We start from the raw sequence: 18,082 nt of genomic DNA, 5'->3' as shown, positions 1-18,082 counted from the left end.
GCATGAGCTGGAACTTATCTTCGTTAAACACCATATTTTCTGTAGCCCATAGAAAGACCTGATCTACATCTGACTGTAGGTTTGCCGTGTCCTCTATGTTGCCAACTCTCATGAAGATCCTAGTGTCATCTGCAAAGGATGATACAGTGCTCTAGGTTGTGTTCTTTATGTCCGATATGAGGATGAGAAAAAGTTCTAACAGTTCGGTAGTTCTAACAGGAATCCGTTACCTGACATGCTCCATGTCCCAATCCACAGGCACCATCTCGCATAGACCTATAATTATTATAGGTAGAAAAAAATTGGTTGATTCCAGGTGTCTTGTCTTTATTTTGCCGTGTGTTCTTAGGGAAAATATAAACAGAACGTACCACCTTTATAGATGTATTTTCTCAATTTTAATAAAAAAAACATTATTTCATACATTAACAATAAAACAAGTAATAACAATACAACAGAAGATTTGGCACATTAATATAATACAGATTTGTCTGTATTAAATCAGATAATTTACTGGAACTCGCCCACACATTCCGTGCCGGGAGACTAATACCATACCCCCCAAACACACACCGTAACTGCGACGTTGGTACAACGTTCGAACAAGTTTTAACACCTCCTAACCAGTTATAACAACCAATATAGCAAGTTGTAACAACGTTCTAATACGTCATAAACACGTTAAGCCAAGATGTAACAACTTTATTACAAGTTGTAACAAGCGGAAAATAGAGACAGTTTCGGTTTGTGTTTCCAGGGTAAGACCCGCCCCAGGCGTTAATAAAACTAAGTCTCTACAACCGTAGAGTTATAGTATGTCAACACTATACTTGGCAATGTCAAAACTGGAAAAATGTTTCGGGAATAACAAAGGGATCTTTGGTAAGATACCTGGTTTTGTCCCTGTCGAGGCCACTAGAGATGGTGGCCCTTTCTGGGCTTCCTGTTCCAGTCGAGGCCACTAAAGTAATTATCATAAGAAGGCACCAAGCCGGGAAGTAAGTAAGTAAGTAATTATCAAAAGAAGGCACCAAGCCGGGAAGGCTACGTAGCACCATCAAATGGGTAGAATAATCAGAGGGCGCTAAATATCACTAAGGATGCCAATATAAGAACAGAAACGCATAAGGCGAACAATATCAAAGGTATTTGATTCACCAAGAATTCTATCGAGGGACAAATGACCGTGAGGGACGGTCGGGAAGTAAGACACGCGGTCGTCTTGGAAGTCAGGACATTCAACAAGGATATACATGATTGTAAGAGGGACAATGTAGTTTGGTCAATAAGGAGCAGGGCAACGCACCACTGTGTCTGAGTTAAGCGTGTATGGCCAATATGCAACCTTACCAGAGCCGTTTCCCACCGCCGGTTATGGTGATAGGAGGAAGGCCACAGTGACGTACGACTCTTAAGAGTACGCATTTTTTACCAGTAACAAAACCAACGGGCAAGGATGGAGGAATGAATAACTGGGTAAAAGTCAGAATAAGGAATACCTTTACGGGAGATGGGACAAGTGCAGATAGCTTCCTTAGCGGCAGTATCCGCACGCTTATTTAAAGAGACGCCAATATGGCTGGGAACCCAGCAAAACTCTACTGACTTAAATTTATAGGAGAAAAGAAACAGCCAATGTTGAATCTCTATGACCACCGGGTGGATCGGATTGAAGCACTCCAAAGCCATGAGGGCATTACGAGAGTCAACTACCACCACAAAGGAGGACTGACAACGACAAAGTAGGAGATGAAGGGCATAGAGAATAGCAAAGTTCTGCTTTGAAGATGCTAGCCCCTGGAGGCAAACGACACATATAAGTGTGTCGGGAAAAACAACAGAGTAGCCCACACCGTCAGCAGACTTAGACCCATCAATGAAGATAGAAATGGAGTGGGAGTGTGAAGAAAAGTGCTCAAGGAAACTGCGTTTCAGAACTGTAGGAGGGGTAAAAGCTTTAGAGATGTGGGTCAGGGGAAATACAAAATTTGGGAAGGGGGACCCTCCACAGGGGTTAGGACGGAACAATACGAGGAGAAACATTGGTAATACGAACCGAAAGAGACTTGTATGTGAGACAAACGGACAGAAAAAGGAAGATGGCGAAGAGAAACAGGAACTACAGGAGGGGTAAAAATCAAAGCACGACAGAGGCGAGAGTGAGGATGCTGTAAGGACCATGCAAGATAGCGAAAACAGTAGCGATCACGGCAATCCTGGAGAGATTAGAAAGCCAGTGTCAGCGTACAAGCCGAGGGTAGGATTTGAACGAAAGGCATCAGAGCCGAGGCGCAACCCATTATGGTGCAAAGCATCAAGACGGCGAAGAGGAGGAGGAGAAGCAGAAGAGTATTCAGGGCAACCATAATCGAGTTTAGACAGGACAAGAGAGGAGTGCAAATATTGGAGCATGCGACTATCCGCTCCCCAAGAAGTATGGGACAAAACCTTAAGTAGGTTAAGGGCCTTAGAGCATTCAACTCTGAGGTAAGAGATATGGGGCAACCAAGACAAACGAGTGTCAAAGATTAACCCCAAAAGCTTCGCGGAATCTTTGTACACAAGGGGATGACCATAAAGTGACAAAGAAGGACGAAGGACGACATGCTTTCGAGTAAAAGTCATAGCACAAGTCTTAGTTACAGAGAACTTGAAGCCATGATTGGTGGGCCCAGGACGACACAGCATCAATCGCAAGTTGAAGCCGCCGTTGAAGGAGAGGCGAATCATCACCTCGAGAGCATAGAGTAAGATCGTTGACATAAAGAGCGGAGAAGATGCCAGAAAGAAGGCCATTGAGGGCAACCAGAAAAAGTAGTGCTCAGAACACTACCTTGGGGTACACCTTCATATTGCCGAAAAGAGGCAGAGAGTGGCACCAAGCCTGACTCTAAAGGAACGACGAGAGAGGAAGCTTTGGAGAAAGAGAGAGAGATTACCACGAAGGTCAAAAGAACGAAGTTGGGACAGAATATGGTATCTCCAAGTTGTGTCATAAGCCTTTTCCAGGTCAAAAATGACAGCAACAACGGAGGTCTTCGCAGCAAAAGCAGTATAAATATAGACCTCCAAGTTCACCAGGACATCAGTCGTGCTGCGGCACTTGCAAAAACCAAATTGAGAAGGAGAGAGGTGGTGATGGTGTTCCAAGAACCACATCAGAAGAACATTTACCATACGCTCAAAGAGTTTGCAGACAACTCGTGAGGGCAATAGGGCGCCAAGTGAAACTCGAGGCGAGTTCCGTCAAGTCCAACTCGAGGTGAGTTTCGTCAAGTCAAACTTGAGGTGAGTTCAGATTAAGTTTCAGGTTCCTGGGTGATGGATGATTAAAATTGGTTTTCCTGGTTCCAGTGTGATGGATTTCAAGTATAAATGGACCCAGGATGGGGTGGTGGTGTGTAACTTGAAAGTACTCCAAACTTCAGCGAAATTCTGGATGACCTCAAGCGTTCCAGGGCGATTGATGACATCAAATATTCCAGAACCCAGGATGGGGAAGTGGTGTGTGACTTCAAGAGGCCCCCCAGATTCCAGGAGAGGGTGGAGAACTTCAAGGGTTTCAGGAAAGGGCTTCTTCTTCCCCATCGAGCACTTTCCCTGGCTTCCCCCGTCCGAAGCCCTCGAAAGTCGGGCTGAAGGGGAGGTATTGAAGCCACTTCATCCTGAAATGAACGGAAGATGATGTATATTATAATCAGTTCGTCCTGAGGGAATTTCTACATTATAATGCGAAGAAATACATTTTACATAATGAAATGATAATAAATGATAATTTTTACATAATAAAATGAAATCATTTTACATAATGAAGTGCTATTCAAGAGGTCGGATTGAATATGATACCTATTGCTGCTGTATTTTATAAGCAATTGATGTATAATATGAGAGGTATTGCTCTTGTATTTTAGGAGAGCTTTTGCTGTATTTTATGAACTATTACTGCTGAATTTCACAAGAAACACTGTTTGAGAGATTTTATGAGAGCTACTGCTGTTATATTTTATGAAATGTATTACTGTTGTATTTTATGTATACAGACCAAGTAATATGCCCGAAACGCTTTGCGTAATAGTGGCTTTAGGCATTGTATGTACTAGCTATACCTATAAGTCAAACAATCCTTGTAAATATTTATTGTATGTATGTACCTTACCTAAATAAAATTGTATTGTATTGTATTGTATTGTAATATTCAATTTTTTCTTTCATACTATTCACCCTTTTGAATAGTATACTAATGTATACTGACCTAATAGTATATTAATATATACAGACCTAGTAATAGTATACTAATGTATACTGACCTAATAATGATATACCAATATATACTGACCTAATAATAATATACCAATATATACTGGCATAATAATGGTATACTAATGTATACTGATCCAATAATAGTATACCAATATATAATGCCTTAATAATGATATACTAATACATGTATATTGATCTACACACTGACCTGGAGATGGTCTCCATGCCGATTGGGAGATCGTAGCAGGCAGAGGCGTTCCTCAGCTCCTGGGCCCCCGCCCGGTGGTGCTTCCCTCGGCATTGTTTGTTCCACTCCAACAGTCCTCTCTCCCTCGGCGTTCCTGTCCACACAAGCTCTCGCTAACACTGGTTTACAGACTTACACACAGAGATCACACTAACATGTTGCAACCCGTTCTCGCAAATTCGTAAAGTCAATATTGACTTATTAACTACGTGCATAGGTGATATACTAAACATAATAGATACCCTTAAAAAGATTCATAGAAAACACCGACCTTACCTAACCTACTTAGTATGTTAAGATAAGCATCTTATTGCTTCGTAATTACAATTATTAGTTAACCTATACCTATTATAGGTTAGATAATTGTAATTACGAAGCAATAAGATGCTTATCTTAACATACTAAGTAGGTTAGGTAAGGTCGGTGTTTTCTATGAATCTTTTTAAGGGTATCTATTATGTTAAGTATGTCACCTATGCACATATTTAATTAGTCAATATTGACTTATTAAATTTGCGAGAACGGGTTGCATGATGCATCAAATGAATCAGTGTAATGATGTAAGGGCGAAGAGGGAGAACGGCCTATTGACATAGCTCAGGTGCAAGGGGAAGTTGTGTAAAATCCTGGTTTGTGCCTCGGAGAGGCTTCGGGATCCAGTAAGTTCAGTAGAACTTCGGTTTCAACTCTTTTACCCTGTCGTAGCTCAGTCGATTAAGGCAGTGTCTGGGATGCTCCCGGACGCAGGTTCGAATCCTCGTCACGGAACTGGTTTACAGAATTTACTGGGGGTTTATTTCCTAACACAAGTTTACTGGGGATTTACCTCCCCACACAAGGCCCTAGGTTCGATTCCTCCGGCAGGACGAAGACCGTTGGGCACTCTTTCACCTAATGCCTCTGTTCAGTAAAATAGTAACCTTGGAGTTAGTTAACTGTTGTGGGATGCATCCAGATGAAAATCAGAAGTTGGCCTAGCGAGGGGGGAGGGCCTCGATAGGTCTAAGTACAGGCTTCCCGTCTCTGACAACGGGAATTCAATAAGGAAATGAGTATGCGAGTGCATGAGTAAATTGACTGGGGAAGTGAATAACTCAATGTGTACAAGAGTCCATAGGTCAGGGAGTGAGTGAATAGGTCAGTGCGTGAGTGAACTAGTCAAGTGTGTACATGGGTGAATAGGTGAGTACGTGAGTGAATGAATCATTCACTCATCATTCACACTGTGTAAGTAATGATTGAATGATTCACCGAATGGAAGATAAAATGAATTAGGGAATTCGTGAATAAGCAAGTGTGTAAATGAATGAAGAATTCACTGCGTAAGTAATATCAGCGAATAAGAGGTGAATGCATGAGAGGAGGGAGACGAGTATAACCGGAGCGTGAGGAGTGAGTGGTGTGAGTGACAGAGGAGGGGGGTGAGTGCTGTGAGTGGACAGGAGTGAGGGAGTGCTGAGAGTGACTAACCAGGGAGGGTGTTGTCAAGGAACACCCCGAGGGCGCCGCCGACGAACATGGGCGTCTGCAGCAGCACCGCCAGGACCTGGTCCAGCTCAGGCGCCCCCGTCTGGATGACCTCCGGGTTCTTCTCCACCCACTGAGACCAGGAAAGAGGCAATTATATAGTTAAGCACTTTCTGCTACCCCAGAGGGAGCACTAATCCGCTCCCTCTCTCCACTGGCTGCTACTCCAGAGGGAGCAACAGACACCTACCAACGAAAATGCCAATATATTTACAAAAATCACAGCAAACTGAGCGAAATATCTAACAGAATATGGGCAGACCGTTATAGATTAGTCCCTCTGAATGGAGAAAATCTGAAATTCTTGACAATTTGGTTTTACTAAGTGTTATCGAAAATAGCAAACACCCGTTTTCCGTGTCAAATGAACTATGCTAAATGTAGCATTATGTAAAATACTGCATCTGCTCAGTAACCACTGTAATCTCGTCCTCTGTATTTGTGTATAAATATAATATTATTAAGCGCAACACCTACACCAGTATGAGTTGGTAGTCGTAGATAAAATAAACTGGCCTGACCTTCGGGAGCAGCAGACCGAAGAAGAGAGAGAACCCGATGACGAAGAGGTTCCTGGAGGAGCCGAGATCGACGTACTGCAGCGGGGAGAGGCCGACGGAGGTGACCATGGCGAACATGACGATGAACACCCCGGCCATCACCGGCTCCGGGATGGTCACGAACACGGCCCCGAACTTCCCCAACACCCCCGATGCGATGAGGATGAGGGCGCTGTACTGCACCACCCGTCGGCTCCCCACCTGATTGTATAATACGGTGAGCTATGGTGACACGCAGGCACTCGGTAATACAATACGATGAACTATGATGACTCGGCATAAGGCGTCATGATACACAGTGGGGTACAATGAGGTACACTAAACAATTAACAGATTTAAAATAATATATGTGAATTAAGTGTACTTGTTAGCTCAGAAACACACATTATTGTGCTCACAGAAACATGGATGAATTTAGAAAACCAATAATTATCGGCGGTATACCCATTCACCTGGTCTAGTCGGTACAGCGACGACTTCACTTCTTGCAGATTGAAGATCAATCCCCGAAGGTCAGAGTAGTTGAGTACCGTTAATTTCCCCTGATCCTTGTCATATCCCTTGCAGCTGCTATGTAGTCATACCGGCATAGCACTTTATTGCAATTAACTTGCCTTACCGGTGTACACACATGTCAAGCAAGCAAAACTAAGCCTTATATAGTAACAATTTGGATTTAACTAAATTTAAGTAATGGAGAAACATTTGAACAGCACTAAAATTCTATAGTTATCGTTACTGAACACACTTGTGACTCGGTGTTGAACGTGAGTGACACCCACTAATTACCAGGAGAAAGTGTTTAGTCAGTATGAACATGTAATATTTGTGGAATGCAGATAACGGATGACGATAGACAAGAGCGGAGTGAAGGAATATGGCAGCAATCACTGAAGACCATTGAGGATCGAACACAGACCCTGCAAGATATGACAAATACCGACCAGCCCAACTTGATGAGAGTCCTCACCTTGGTGATGCTAATGACACCGATGTTCTGGGAACAGGATGTGGTGCCGTTGCCAGTGCCCAAAAGCCCCGCTAGGAGGCACCCGACCCCCTCAATGCCCACTCCTCGGTTGATGGCACTTACTGGTGGCGGAGCAGCACCTGGGGCACACAACTTGGTGTTTATATATCCCAGGCTTCATTGACGTTAAGTTTATAAAAATTTTGGTATTTTAAATGATAAGCTTTCCACTTGACTCTGGTATTCTTCAGGAAAGTAGCGAGATCTTCTCTGATGTGAATAGTAAGTGAAGGCTTCCAAGTGGAGACTTCCAAAGTGTATGTGTCATAATAAGCTGTTTGTGCTATAAAATGTGTATATGCACATATACACATATATGACAAAGTCAGACCACGAAGGAAAAATGAAACAGGAAATTTCCTTAAGTACTTTCGTATATTAAATACATCTTCAGAAGGTGGGAAAACCTTCGGACCTTCTGAAGATGTATTTAATATACGAAAGTACTTAAGGAAATTTCCTGTTTCATTTTTCCTTCGTGGTCTGACATTGTCACATTCTTAATCACGTGTTTATTTTCGTGATATACACACATACACATATATATATACATATACACAGAATAATCTGACAGGGGAAAACAAATGAGGATTATCCGATACAGTTGAGGTGCGGCAAGTGCCTGAGACACCTTTAAGCTCAGTGCGCGTCCAGCGCATGCTCGAGTGCCTAAGAGTACCAACAGCTGTCTGAGAGAGACATTAACCCAAGTGGAACCCACCTGAGATCCTGGCACAGACGTAGTAGTCGCCGATACTCTCTACGATGGAGGCCACGGTGCCGCCCAGCATGCCGACCACGCCCGCCGCCCGCACCGTCGGCCACCCCCACTGTCCTGTAACAACCACATCACACTATTGGCCACATCCACCTGGATTAAATTGAGTCGCTATTTAGAGGGACCGGGATCAAGAACCAGGAAGTTACTCTTGCAGGCGATGAGTCACAATAACGTGGCTCAGCAGTGACTCCCTTGACAGCGGTCGTTCTAGCAGTGATTTCCTTAACTGAGGTTGCTCTAGCAGTGACTCCCTTGACTGTGGTTGCTCCAGCAGTGACTTGATGACCAAACTACACATCAGAAACTTGAGAAACGACGAAGTTTCCGGTCCGTCGTGGACCACACGACTTGATAATGGTCCAGGACGGACCATTGGTCCGAAACGTTGTCGTTTCTGAATTTTCAGATATGTGGGGTTTAGTCATCATGTCACTGCTAGTGAGACCGCAGTCAAGCGAGTCTCTGCTAGTGAGACCGCAGTCAAGCGAGTCTCTGCTAGTGAGACCGCAGTCAAGCGAGTCTCTGCTAGTGAGACCGCAGTCAAGCGAGTCTCTGCTAGTGAGACCGCAGTCAAGCGAGTCTCTGCTAGTGAGACCGCAGTCAAGCGAGTCTCTGCTAGTGAGACCGCAGTCAAGCGAGTCTCTGCTAGTGAGACCGCAGTCAAGCGAGTCTCTGCTAGTGAGACCGCAGTCAAGCGAGTCTCTGCTAGTGAGACCGCAGTCAAGCGAGTCTCTGCTAGTGAGACCGCAGTCAAGCGAGTCTCTGCTAGTGAGACCGCAGTCAAGCGAGTCTCTGCTAGCGAGACCGCAGTCAAGGGAGTCTCTGCTAGCGAGACCGCAGTCAAGCGAGTCTCTGCTAGTGAGACCGCAGTCAAGCGAGTCTCTGCTAGTGAGACCGCAGTCAAGGGAGTCTCTGCTAGTGAGACCGCAGTCAAGCGAGTCTCTGCTAGTGAGACCGCAGTCAAGCGAGTCTCTGCTAGTGAGACCGCAGTCAAGCGAGTCACTGTTAGTTAGACCGCAGTCAAGCGAGTCTCTGCTAGTGAGACCGCAGTCAAGCGAGTCTCTGCTAGTGAGACCGCAGTCAAGCGAGTCTCTGCTAGAGAGACCGCAGTCAAGGGAGTCACTCGCTGCTAGAGCACCAGACACATCAGCCAGGAACGGAATGAAGGAGAGGAGAACTATAACCCAGTGCCCTGAAATAATATTAAAAAAAATTAGGTTACCGCCTCGCAGTACCTGCAGCACCCACCGGGATAAGGGACCCTAAACCATGGGGACTTCAGCAGCAGCGTGCCCGTGGCGTCGGTGCGTGCCGGGGAGCCCTCCGGGAGGACGTCGAAGGTGGTGAGGATGGCGCAGAGGGACCACGCCACAAACACCGCCGTCAGTACCTGTGGTAGGGAAACACTTCTTAGAGGATGGCTCGAAAACTTGATTTTTTTGTTTAGTAAATATGAGCTTTGAAAGTGAAGACAATTAATTTCTGTTGTCGGGGACAGGACGCCTGAACTTATGTTTATCATAGTACCCCCCTCCAGGCCAACTACTGACCATTTCCAGGATGCAACGCACAACAGTTTATTTACCCAGGTACCTATTTTACTGTTAGGGGAACATGCCAGATGTGACCAGACAGTGTAAGGGTCCACAAAACACCAGGGAGCCGGATGCAGCAAGCAGTTAAATAAGTACTTTGGAAACTTTTCAGTCTCATCACCTTCATAGTAATCTCACGATACAACAAACTGTTTACTAACGCAAATCTTTCTAAGAACACTCGTGGAGCTCTCATAGCTTTATGTCAATAATACTTAAGACATTTTCTCGATTACACAACCCTGGCGCTGGAAATATTTCCATCGGAGAGTCATTCGTATTAGTTATATATGGTCTGTAACTCTTAAAAAATATGTATCTTATGAAAAGGCAAATAAAAAGTATCATAGCAAGATATTATTGCAGTAGTTATTAAGTAAATAAACAATGTTGAACATTAAATTTCAGGGAAGCTAATGACTTCAAACTTCATTGGCACCCAGTATGACCCTTCGTCGATTCAATTATAATTATAAATCCCCACTCTGTATCTAACTGGCACTAGAAATATATTTTGTAAACAAAAAATAATTACAGCACGATATTATTTGAATAACTTAAGTAAACATGTAGTAAGTGTTATATCTATTGAACGTGGCTGGAGTTATTGTTATCTGGATGGAAGCTCGCTTGACTTATTGTTTTGGTGACTGGCAGATCTCAGCTGTGACATGTATACAGGTCGGTGTAATGTACTCTTGTTTGTTCTAGCTTTAGTTCATATACAGTTTGCTTATTGTCATAAGTGCTTAAACTGTATATATGTATTGAATATTATATGGCTTGGTATTATTGCAGGATGTAACTGTACATTATTATTATTAGTAGTAGGGATCCATCAGTCTCGGGAGACTATGGAGTAGCGCTCTGGTTGTCGGTCTGCAGTGGCCTCTCTAGGGCGCAAAGCCAGGGTAGGTTGATAAGGGGGGAGAAGCTGTTACCCATGCAGCAGGTCCTCCCCCCGCCTCTCCACGGCGCCGAAAGTCTCCAATGGAAAGGCAAATGCCAATACAAATAGTTCCAGCACCGCCGCAAGAACTTTCAGAACGAGATCGAAGGCAACAACGAACTGCCCCAGGGGCTCCAGCTCCGGAGTTTACTTCGAAGTTGGTCAAAGAAGGCAGAGTGACTCCAAACCCCGAGACCGCTGTGGTCGGGGCCGGAGAAGAGCCACCCCCATTATGGGCAAGAACGACCCCAGCCTCCTGAGGCAGAGCCTGGGGGGCCACACCAGCCCCAGGAGGTGGACTTCCCGGTCCAGCACCTACGGGTTCCTGACAGAGATCGTCACAGTCCCCTTTCACCCGAGGCCGGCTTCCTTCATGACCCAGCAGAAGGAAGATTGATAATTATTAAATACAACAATATTATAATTATTGTAATAATAATATAATTAATAATTATCACCTGTACATTATCTATTTGATTAATAAAGCCACAAGTCTGGCAGTGTAATTGTTTACCTCAATTTATTGATAAAATAATTCAGCCAATGAACATGGAGCAGTTCCCACGGCCCCGAGCGGTTTGCTACTGACCCAAACTCCACCAACGCGTCTCAAGAATGGCGTCACTGGCTCAAGACATTAAACAAAATTATCTCTAGCAGTACAACAAACTACTCCCACCGTGAACAAGCTGGGTCTCCTGATAAACTACGTTGCTCCACATGTCTGACTACATAGCTGACTGCACTACTTATGATGCGGCTGAGAAATCTCTAAGAAAACTGTGAAGCCCAAGAATGAACTATTCAAGGTATGTGCTTGCAACACGACGCCAAGAACCCGGTGAGTCGCTTGATCAGTTTCTTCAGGTATTGGAATTATTAGCTAAAGATTGTCAGTTCAAAGCGGTGACTGCTGCTGAAGCTTGTGATAACTATGTGAGCTCTCGTAGTCATTAATTCACGTATGATGCTTTCATCAATATACAGTATTTATAATCAACTCGTGTATTAGAAATACAGTAATTAAATTTACATTGTATTTTAAATAATAAATTAAAATTAGTTAACCATTCTATAATTTTATTCATAAATGTCTACCATTATACTGACTATATATTTAACTAATTTCTGAACTACAGAAGGAAAACGTACTACCAAGTAATATTGCCTATTATAATTATATATTGTATAAAAAATGGCAATGATCGTATATGATGCTGAATCAAGCAGCGTGTATGTCTAAGTAGCAAGGTAGCCGTTACTTTCCCTTATGAAAATTATTCACTTTAAAGAATGCTTTAAGAAAAACATTCTGCATTTTTTTGGTCTCTGATTTTCAAGAGGTATTTGCAACTTGAAAATCTGTCCGTCAAATACGCAACCTTCCATCTGTAGTAACGTCGTCCGCAGTCTTTAAGAAAAAAATATGCCACTGCCAGACGTAATCATGAGCTATGGGAAGGGAAAGTTCTCAAGTCCGCTAACAGGAGCCAGCAGTCGTCTGCTCCTGTACCCACCTGTGTGTAAAACTAGTAGGGTAAGGCTTACCATGAGCTATGGGAAGGGAAAGCTCTCAGCCAGCTAACAGGAGCCAGCAGTCGTCTGCTCCTGTACCCACCTGTGTGTAAAACTAGTAGGGTAAGGCTTACCATGAGCTATGGGAAGGGAAAGCTCTCAGCCTGCTAACAGGAGTCAGCAGTCGCCTGCTCCTGTACCCTCCTGTGTGTAAAACTAGTAGGGTAAGGCTTACCATGAGCTATGGGAAGGGAAAGCTCTCAGCCTGCTAACAGGAGTCAGCAGTCGTCTGCTCCTGTACCCTCCTGTGTGTAAAACTAGTAGGGTAAGGCTTACCATGAGCTATGGGAAGGGAAAGCTCTCAGCCTGCTAACAGGAGCCAGCAGTCGTCTGCTCCTGTACCCTCCTGTGTGTAAAACTAGTAGGGTAAGGCTTACCATGAGCTATGGGAAGGGAAAGCTCTCAGCCTGCTAACAGGAGTCAGCAGTCGTCTGCTCCTGTACCCTCCTGTGTGTAAAACTAGTAGGGTAAGGCTTACCATGAACTATGGGAAGGGAAAGCTCTCAGCCTGCTAACAGGAGTCAGCAGTCGCCTGCTCCTGTACCCTCCTGTGTGTAAAACTAGTAGGGTAAGGCTTACCATGAGCTATGGGAAGGGAAAGCTCTCAGCCTGCTAACAGGAGTCAGCAGTCGTCTGCTCCTGTACCATCCTGTGTGTAAAACTAGTAGGGTAAGGCTTACCATGAGCTATGGGAAGGGAAAGCTCTCAGCCTGCTAACAGGAGCCAGCAGTCGTCTGCTCCTGTACCCTCCTGTGTGTAAAACTAGTAGGGTAAGGCTTACCATGAGCTATGGGAAGGGAAAGCTCTCAGCCTGCTAACAGGAGCCAGCAGTCGTCTGCTCCTGTACCCTCCTGTGTGTAAAACTAGTAGGGTAAGGCTTACCATGAGCTATGGGAAGGGAAAGCTCTCAGCCTGCTAACAGGAGCCAGCAGTCGTCTGCTCCTGTACCCTCCTGTGTGTAAAACTAGTAGGGTAAGGCTTACCATGAGCTATGGGAAGGGAAAGCTCTCAGCCTGCTAACAGGAGTCAGCAGTCGTCTGCTCCTGTACCCTCCTGTGTGTAAAACTAGTAGGGTAAGGCTTACCATGAGCTATGGGAAGGGAAAGCTCTCAGCCAGCTAACAGGAGCCAGCAGTCGTCTGCTCCTGTACCCTCCTGTGTGTAAAACTAGTAGGGTAAGGCTTACCATGAGCTATGGGAAGGGAAAGCTCTCAGCCAGCTAACAGGAGCCAGCAGTCGCCTGCTCTTGTACCATCCTGTGTGTAAAACTAGTAGGGTAAGGCTTACCATGAGCTATGGGAAGGGAAAGCTCTCAGCCAGCTAACAGGAGTCAGCAGTCATCTGCTCCTGTACCATCCTGTGTGTAAAACTAGTAGGGTAAGGCTTACCATGAGCTATGGGAAGGGAAAGCTCTCAGCCAGCTAACAGGAGCCAGCAGTCGTCTGCTCCTGTACCCTCCTGTGTGTAAAACTAGTAGGGTAAGGCTTACCATGAGCTATGGGAAGGGAAAGCTCTCAGCCTGCTAACAGGAGTCAGCAGTCGTCTGCTCCTGTACCCTCCTGTGTGTAAAACTAGTAGGGTAAGGCTTACCATGAGCTATGGGAAGGGAAAGCTCTCAGCCTGCTAACAGGAGCCAGCAGTCGTCTGCTCCTGTACCCTCCTGTGTGTAAAACTAGTAGGGTAAGGCTTACCATGAGCTATGGGAAGGGAAAGCTCTCAGCCTGCTAACAGGAGTCAGCAGTCGTCTGCTCCTGTACCCTCCTGTGTGTAAAACTAGTAGGGTAAGGCTTACCATGAGCTATGGGAAGGGAAAGCTCTCAGCCTGCTAACAGGAGCCAGCAGTCGTCTGCTCCTGTACCCTCCTGTGTGTAAAACTAGTAGGGTAAGGCTTACCATGAGCTATGGGAAGGGAAAGCTCTCAGCCAGCTAACAGGAGCCAGCAGTCGTCTGCTCCTGTACCCTCCTGTGTGTAAAACTAGTAGGGTAAGGCTTACCATGAGCTATGGGAAGGGAAAGCTCTCAGCCAGCTAACAGGAGCCAGCAGTCGTCTGCTCCTGTACCCTCCTGTGTGTAAAACTAGTAGGGTAAGGCTTACCATGAGCTATGGGAAGGGAAAGCTCTCAGCCAGCTAACAGGAGCCAGCAGTCGTCTGCTCCTGTACCCACCTGTGTGTAAAACTAGTAGGGTAAGGCTTACCATGAGCTATGGGAAGGGAAAGCTCTCAGCCTGCTAACAGGAGTCAGCAGTCATCTGCTCCTGTACCATCCTGTGTGTAAAACTAGTAGGGTAAGGCTTACCATGAGCTATGGGAAGGGAAAGCTCTCAGCCAGCTAACAGGAGTCAGCAGTCATCTGCTCCTGTACCATCCTGTGTGTAAAACTAGTAGGGTAAGGCTTACCATGAGCTATGGGAAGGGAAAGCTCTCAGCCAGCTAACAGGAGCCAGCAGTCGTCTGCTAACAGGAGCCAGCAGTCGTCTGCTAACAGGAGCCAGCAGTCGTCTGCTAACAGGAGTCAGCAGTCGTCTGCTAACAGGAGTCAGCAGTCGTCTGCTAACAGGAGTCAGCAGTCGTCTGCTAACAGGAGTCAGCAGTCGTCTGCTAACAGGAGTCAGCAGTCGTCTGCTAACAGGAGTCAGCAGTCGTCTACTAACAGGAGTCAGCAGTCGTCTGCTAACAGGAGTCAGCAGTCGTCTGCTAACAGGAGTCAGCAGTCGTCTGCTAACAGGAGTCAGCAGTCGTCTGCTAACAGGAGTCAGCAGTCGTCTGCTAACAGGAGTCAGCAGTCGTCTGCTAACAGGAGTCAGCAGTCGTCTGCTCCTGTACCCACCTGTGTGTAAAACTAGTAGGGTAAGACTTACCATGAGCTATGGGAAGGGAAAGCTCTCAGCCTGCTAACAGGAGCCAGCAGTCGCCTGCTCCTGTACCCTCCTGTGTGTAAAACTAGTAGGGTAAGGCTTACCATGAGCTATGGGAAGGGAAAGCTCTCAGCCTGCTAACAGGAGTCAGCAGTCGTCTGCTCCTGTACCCTCCTGTGTGTAAAACTAGTAGGGTAAGGCTTACCATGAGCTATGGGAAGGGAAAGCTCTCAGCCTGCTAACAGGAGTCAGCAGTCGTCTGCTCCAGTTCCCAACTGCGCGAATAAAAACAATATTTAACAACTAAAGAAAGCAATAATAACCTACCGGAAAGCACTTAAAGAACTGCGATTTGAAAATCCTAAAAGTGCCGTTCACCGTCGGAATGGGTATCGGGAGCTGGAGGTTGTTCATGTACTGAGAGAAGAGGATCATGAGCACCATGGTCCTGTAGAGTATACAAACATTGTTAAATTATACCAATTAAACATGATTTTTTGTATTTAGGTTGTATTCACTTTTAGCTACAAGATCAACATCATGTTTGTATCCAATACCATTTTATAAATTGATTTTATTTTTGTTTTTCACCACACTTCCTACTAAGAGGAAGGAACAAGAAAGCAGGCAGAGTTGAGACAACCCGTCCTCCTAATAGCACGTTGCAAATTGACGTATACTTCACCTACGACGAAAAATCGTCGTATTAGAAAATGTTAGCGGCTGGCGAAATTGACACACACCCCCGTTTTATGTTGCGGGTCCTCTGATAGGTTAGGATTAAGGCATATTAGTACGACAGTTTCTTGACATTGGGAAACCTTAGGAGGACGGTTGGTTGAGAATAGGGGTTTAGAAGCTCTGAAGAGAGATTCAGAAGCTTCGGGTAGAAAAAAAAAACGAAAAAAAGTTTGACAAGTATAAGAAATCTTGATTAAAAGAAGGGGGTAAAAATGATCAGCAAATCATTGAGGTAATGATAGACAAAAAATTGCAAGTTCAAAGGTGACTCACAAGATGGAGATGCCCCAGTGCTGAGCCGCCTTGGAAGCCGAGACATCGAAGAGCGAGAGGCCGACTAGAGTGACTGTGGGAACCACAGCCAGAGGCGTGATCCACCTCAGCAGCATACCGATCAACCCTGCAACACACATTACCAGTCAAACCCTCTTAGCTCTCATTATACTATAGCGATAAATATCCATGGAATGCTTCTGGAAGTGACTTTTCAAGATGTACCAATCAAGGACCAAAATCTATGCTGATAGCCCATTGTACCTTTTCGAATTTTAATAAAAAAGAAGGGGGCCACAGTGATTTTTTTCATGGTACCCCTTTCACATGAGGACATCGCCTCTCATTTGCTGCATAAATCCGTCATCTTCCAATGTTATCACAGTACCCCCTCTCCCTAGTCACCTATATCTGGTGTAGCATCTCCCCCACCCCACTCCACCCCAACAAAAAGATGTTTCTTCTTTTTACCTGTGAAGCCCAAGATGATCTGGAAGACGGAGGCGACGGCGATGGATCCCTGGATGTCGCGAAGCCGGACTTGCCACACCTCCGCCCTCGCCGCCTCCGTCAGGTTCGCCAGAGGGAGAGCGTCGCAGGGCTGGTACACCGTCGTCAAGAGGGCAATCGTCGGCACAACATAGGCGAAGTCCCCGCCTTGGATTATGGGCAACCTGGCGGACATGGTACAGGTTGTTAATGGCGGAGGAAAAAAAAAAAAAAGACTTTAAAGATTAAAAGCAAAGGTTTTTAGAAGAAAAAAACAAGATATCCCCCCGATACAAGGGGATTTGCATGGAACATATACACCTTACTGAATGCATGCCCAACTGTAAAGGTGCCAATTGTGAAGAAACTCGGTCGACGTCAGCTTTAGTAACACAGGTGACAGAGTCTTTGACATCATTTATTTCAAGTAATGTGGGAAAACACTTAGTAAGACAAACTGATTGAGATCAAAAGAATGAATTGGACTGAAAAAGGGCAAAATAAAAAAAGAAAAATGAATGACAATAGTTATATGCTGGACGGAACAGCAGAAATTATAACAGATCAGCATAAGCAATTTGAACTAAATGAACAAACTAAAATGTTTTCTGTATATATGTTTTTGTACAAGTTTATACCCGGAAGATATCAGCGATTATACAACTTGGTACAAAATCAGTACCGTTTGAAAATAATAAGACACAGGTTGAGATTTAGGAGATAAGATAGGTTACATACGGAATAGATTAGGTAGTACTTCGTGTTTCTCTTTAATTGATTGTGAGATAGGCACAGTCTTTGACATGATTGGCAACCTCATTCCTTCCACACATTATATTATATATATATATATATATATATATATATATATATATATATATATATATATATATATATATATATGTCGTACCTAATAGCCAGAACGCACTTCTCAGCCTACTATGCAAGGCCCGATTTGCCTAATAAGCCAAGTTTTCTTGAAATAATTGTTTTTCGACTACCTAACCTACCTAACCAAACCTAACCTAACTTTTTCGGCTACCTAACCTAACCTATAAAGATAGGTTAGGTTAGGTAGGGTTGGTTAGGTTCGGTCATATATCTACGTTACTTTTAACTCTAGTAAAAAAAAATTGACCTCATAATGAAATGGGTAGCTTTATCATTTCATAAGAAAAAAATTAGAGAAAATATATTAAT

At 44.7% G+C, this 18,082-nt stretch overlaps 1 protein-coding gene across 3 annotated transcripts in view; it reads right to left on the bottom strand.

Moving 5' to 3' along the window:
* Window positions 1–368: 368 nt before the first annotated feature.
* LOC123775204 (solute carrier family 23 member 2) overlaps window positions 369–18,082 on the bottom strand; it is a 39,374-nt gene continuing 21,660 nt past the window's right edge. For all 3 annotated transcript variants that reach the window (XM_069319098.1, XM_045770187.2, XM_045770191.2), the window contains 10 exons: window positions 16,865–17,067; window positions 16,394–16,520; window positions 15,707–15,827; window positions 9,654–9,795; window positions 8,346–8,459; window positions 7,565–7,704; window positions 6,556–6,795; window positions 5,978–6,107; window positions 4,469–4,601; window positions 369–3,665 (listed from right to left, as the gene is read on the bottom strand). In XM_069319098.1, coding sequence (XP_069175199.1) covers window positions 3,563–3,665; window positions 4,469–4,601; window positions 5,978–6,107; window positions 6,556–6,795; window positions 7,565–7,704; window positions 8,346–8,459; window positions 9,654–9,795; window positions 15,707–15,827; window positions 16,394–16,520; window positions 16,865–17,067 — 1,453 coding nt within the window. In that variant the 3' untranslated portion in view covers window positions 369–3,562. The remainder of the gene's footprint in view (window positions 3,666–4,468; window positions 4,602–5,977; window positions 6,108–6,555; window positions 6,796–7,564; window positions 7,705–8,345; window positions 8,460–9,653; window positions 9,796–15,706; window positions 15,828–16,393; window positions 16,521–16,864; window positions 17,068–18,082) is intronic.

This window comes from Procambarus clarkii, chromosome 92 (genome assembly GCF_040958095.1).
Source record: "Procambarus clarkii isolate CNS0578487 chromosome 92, FALCON_Pclarkii_2.0, whole genome shotgun sequence".
NCBI classification, from domain to species: domain Eukaryota; kingdom Metazoa; phylum Arthropoda; class Malacostraca; order Decapoda; family Cambaridae; genus Procambarus; species Procambarus clarkii.
The sequence above is the reverse complement of the archived record's forward strand: the minus strand, read 5'-3'. Positions and strand labels throughout refer to the sequence as shown.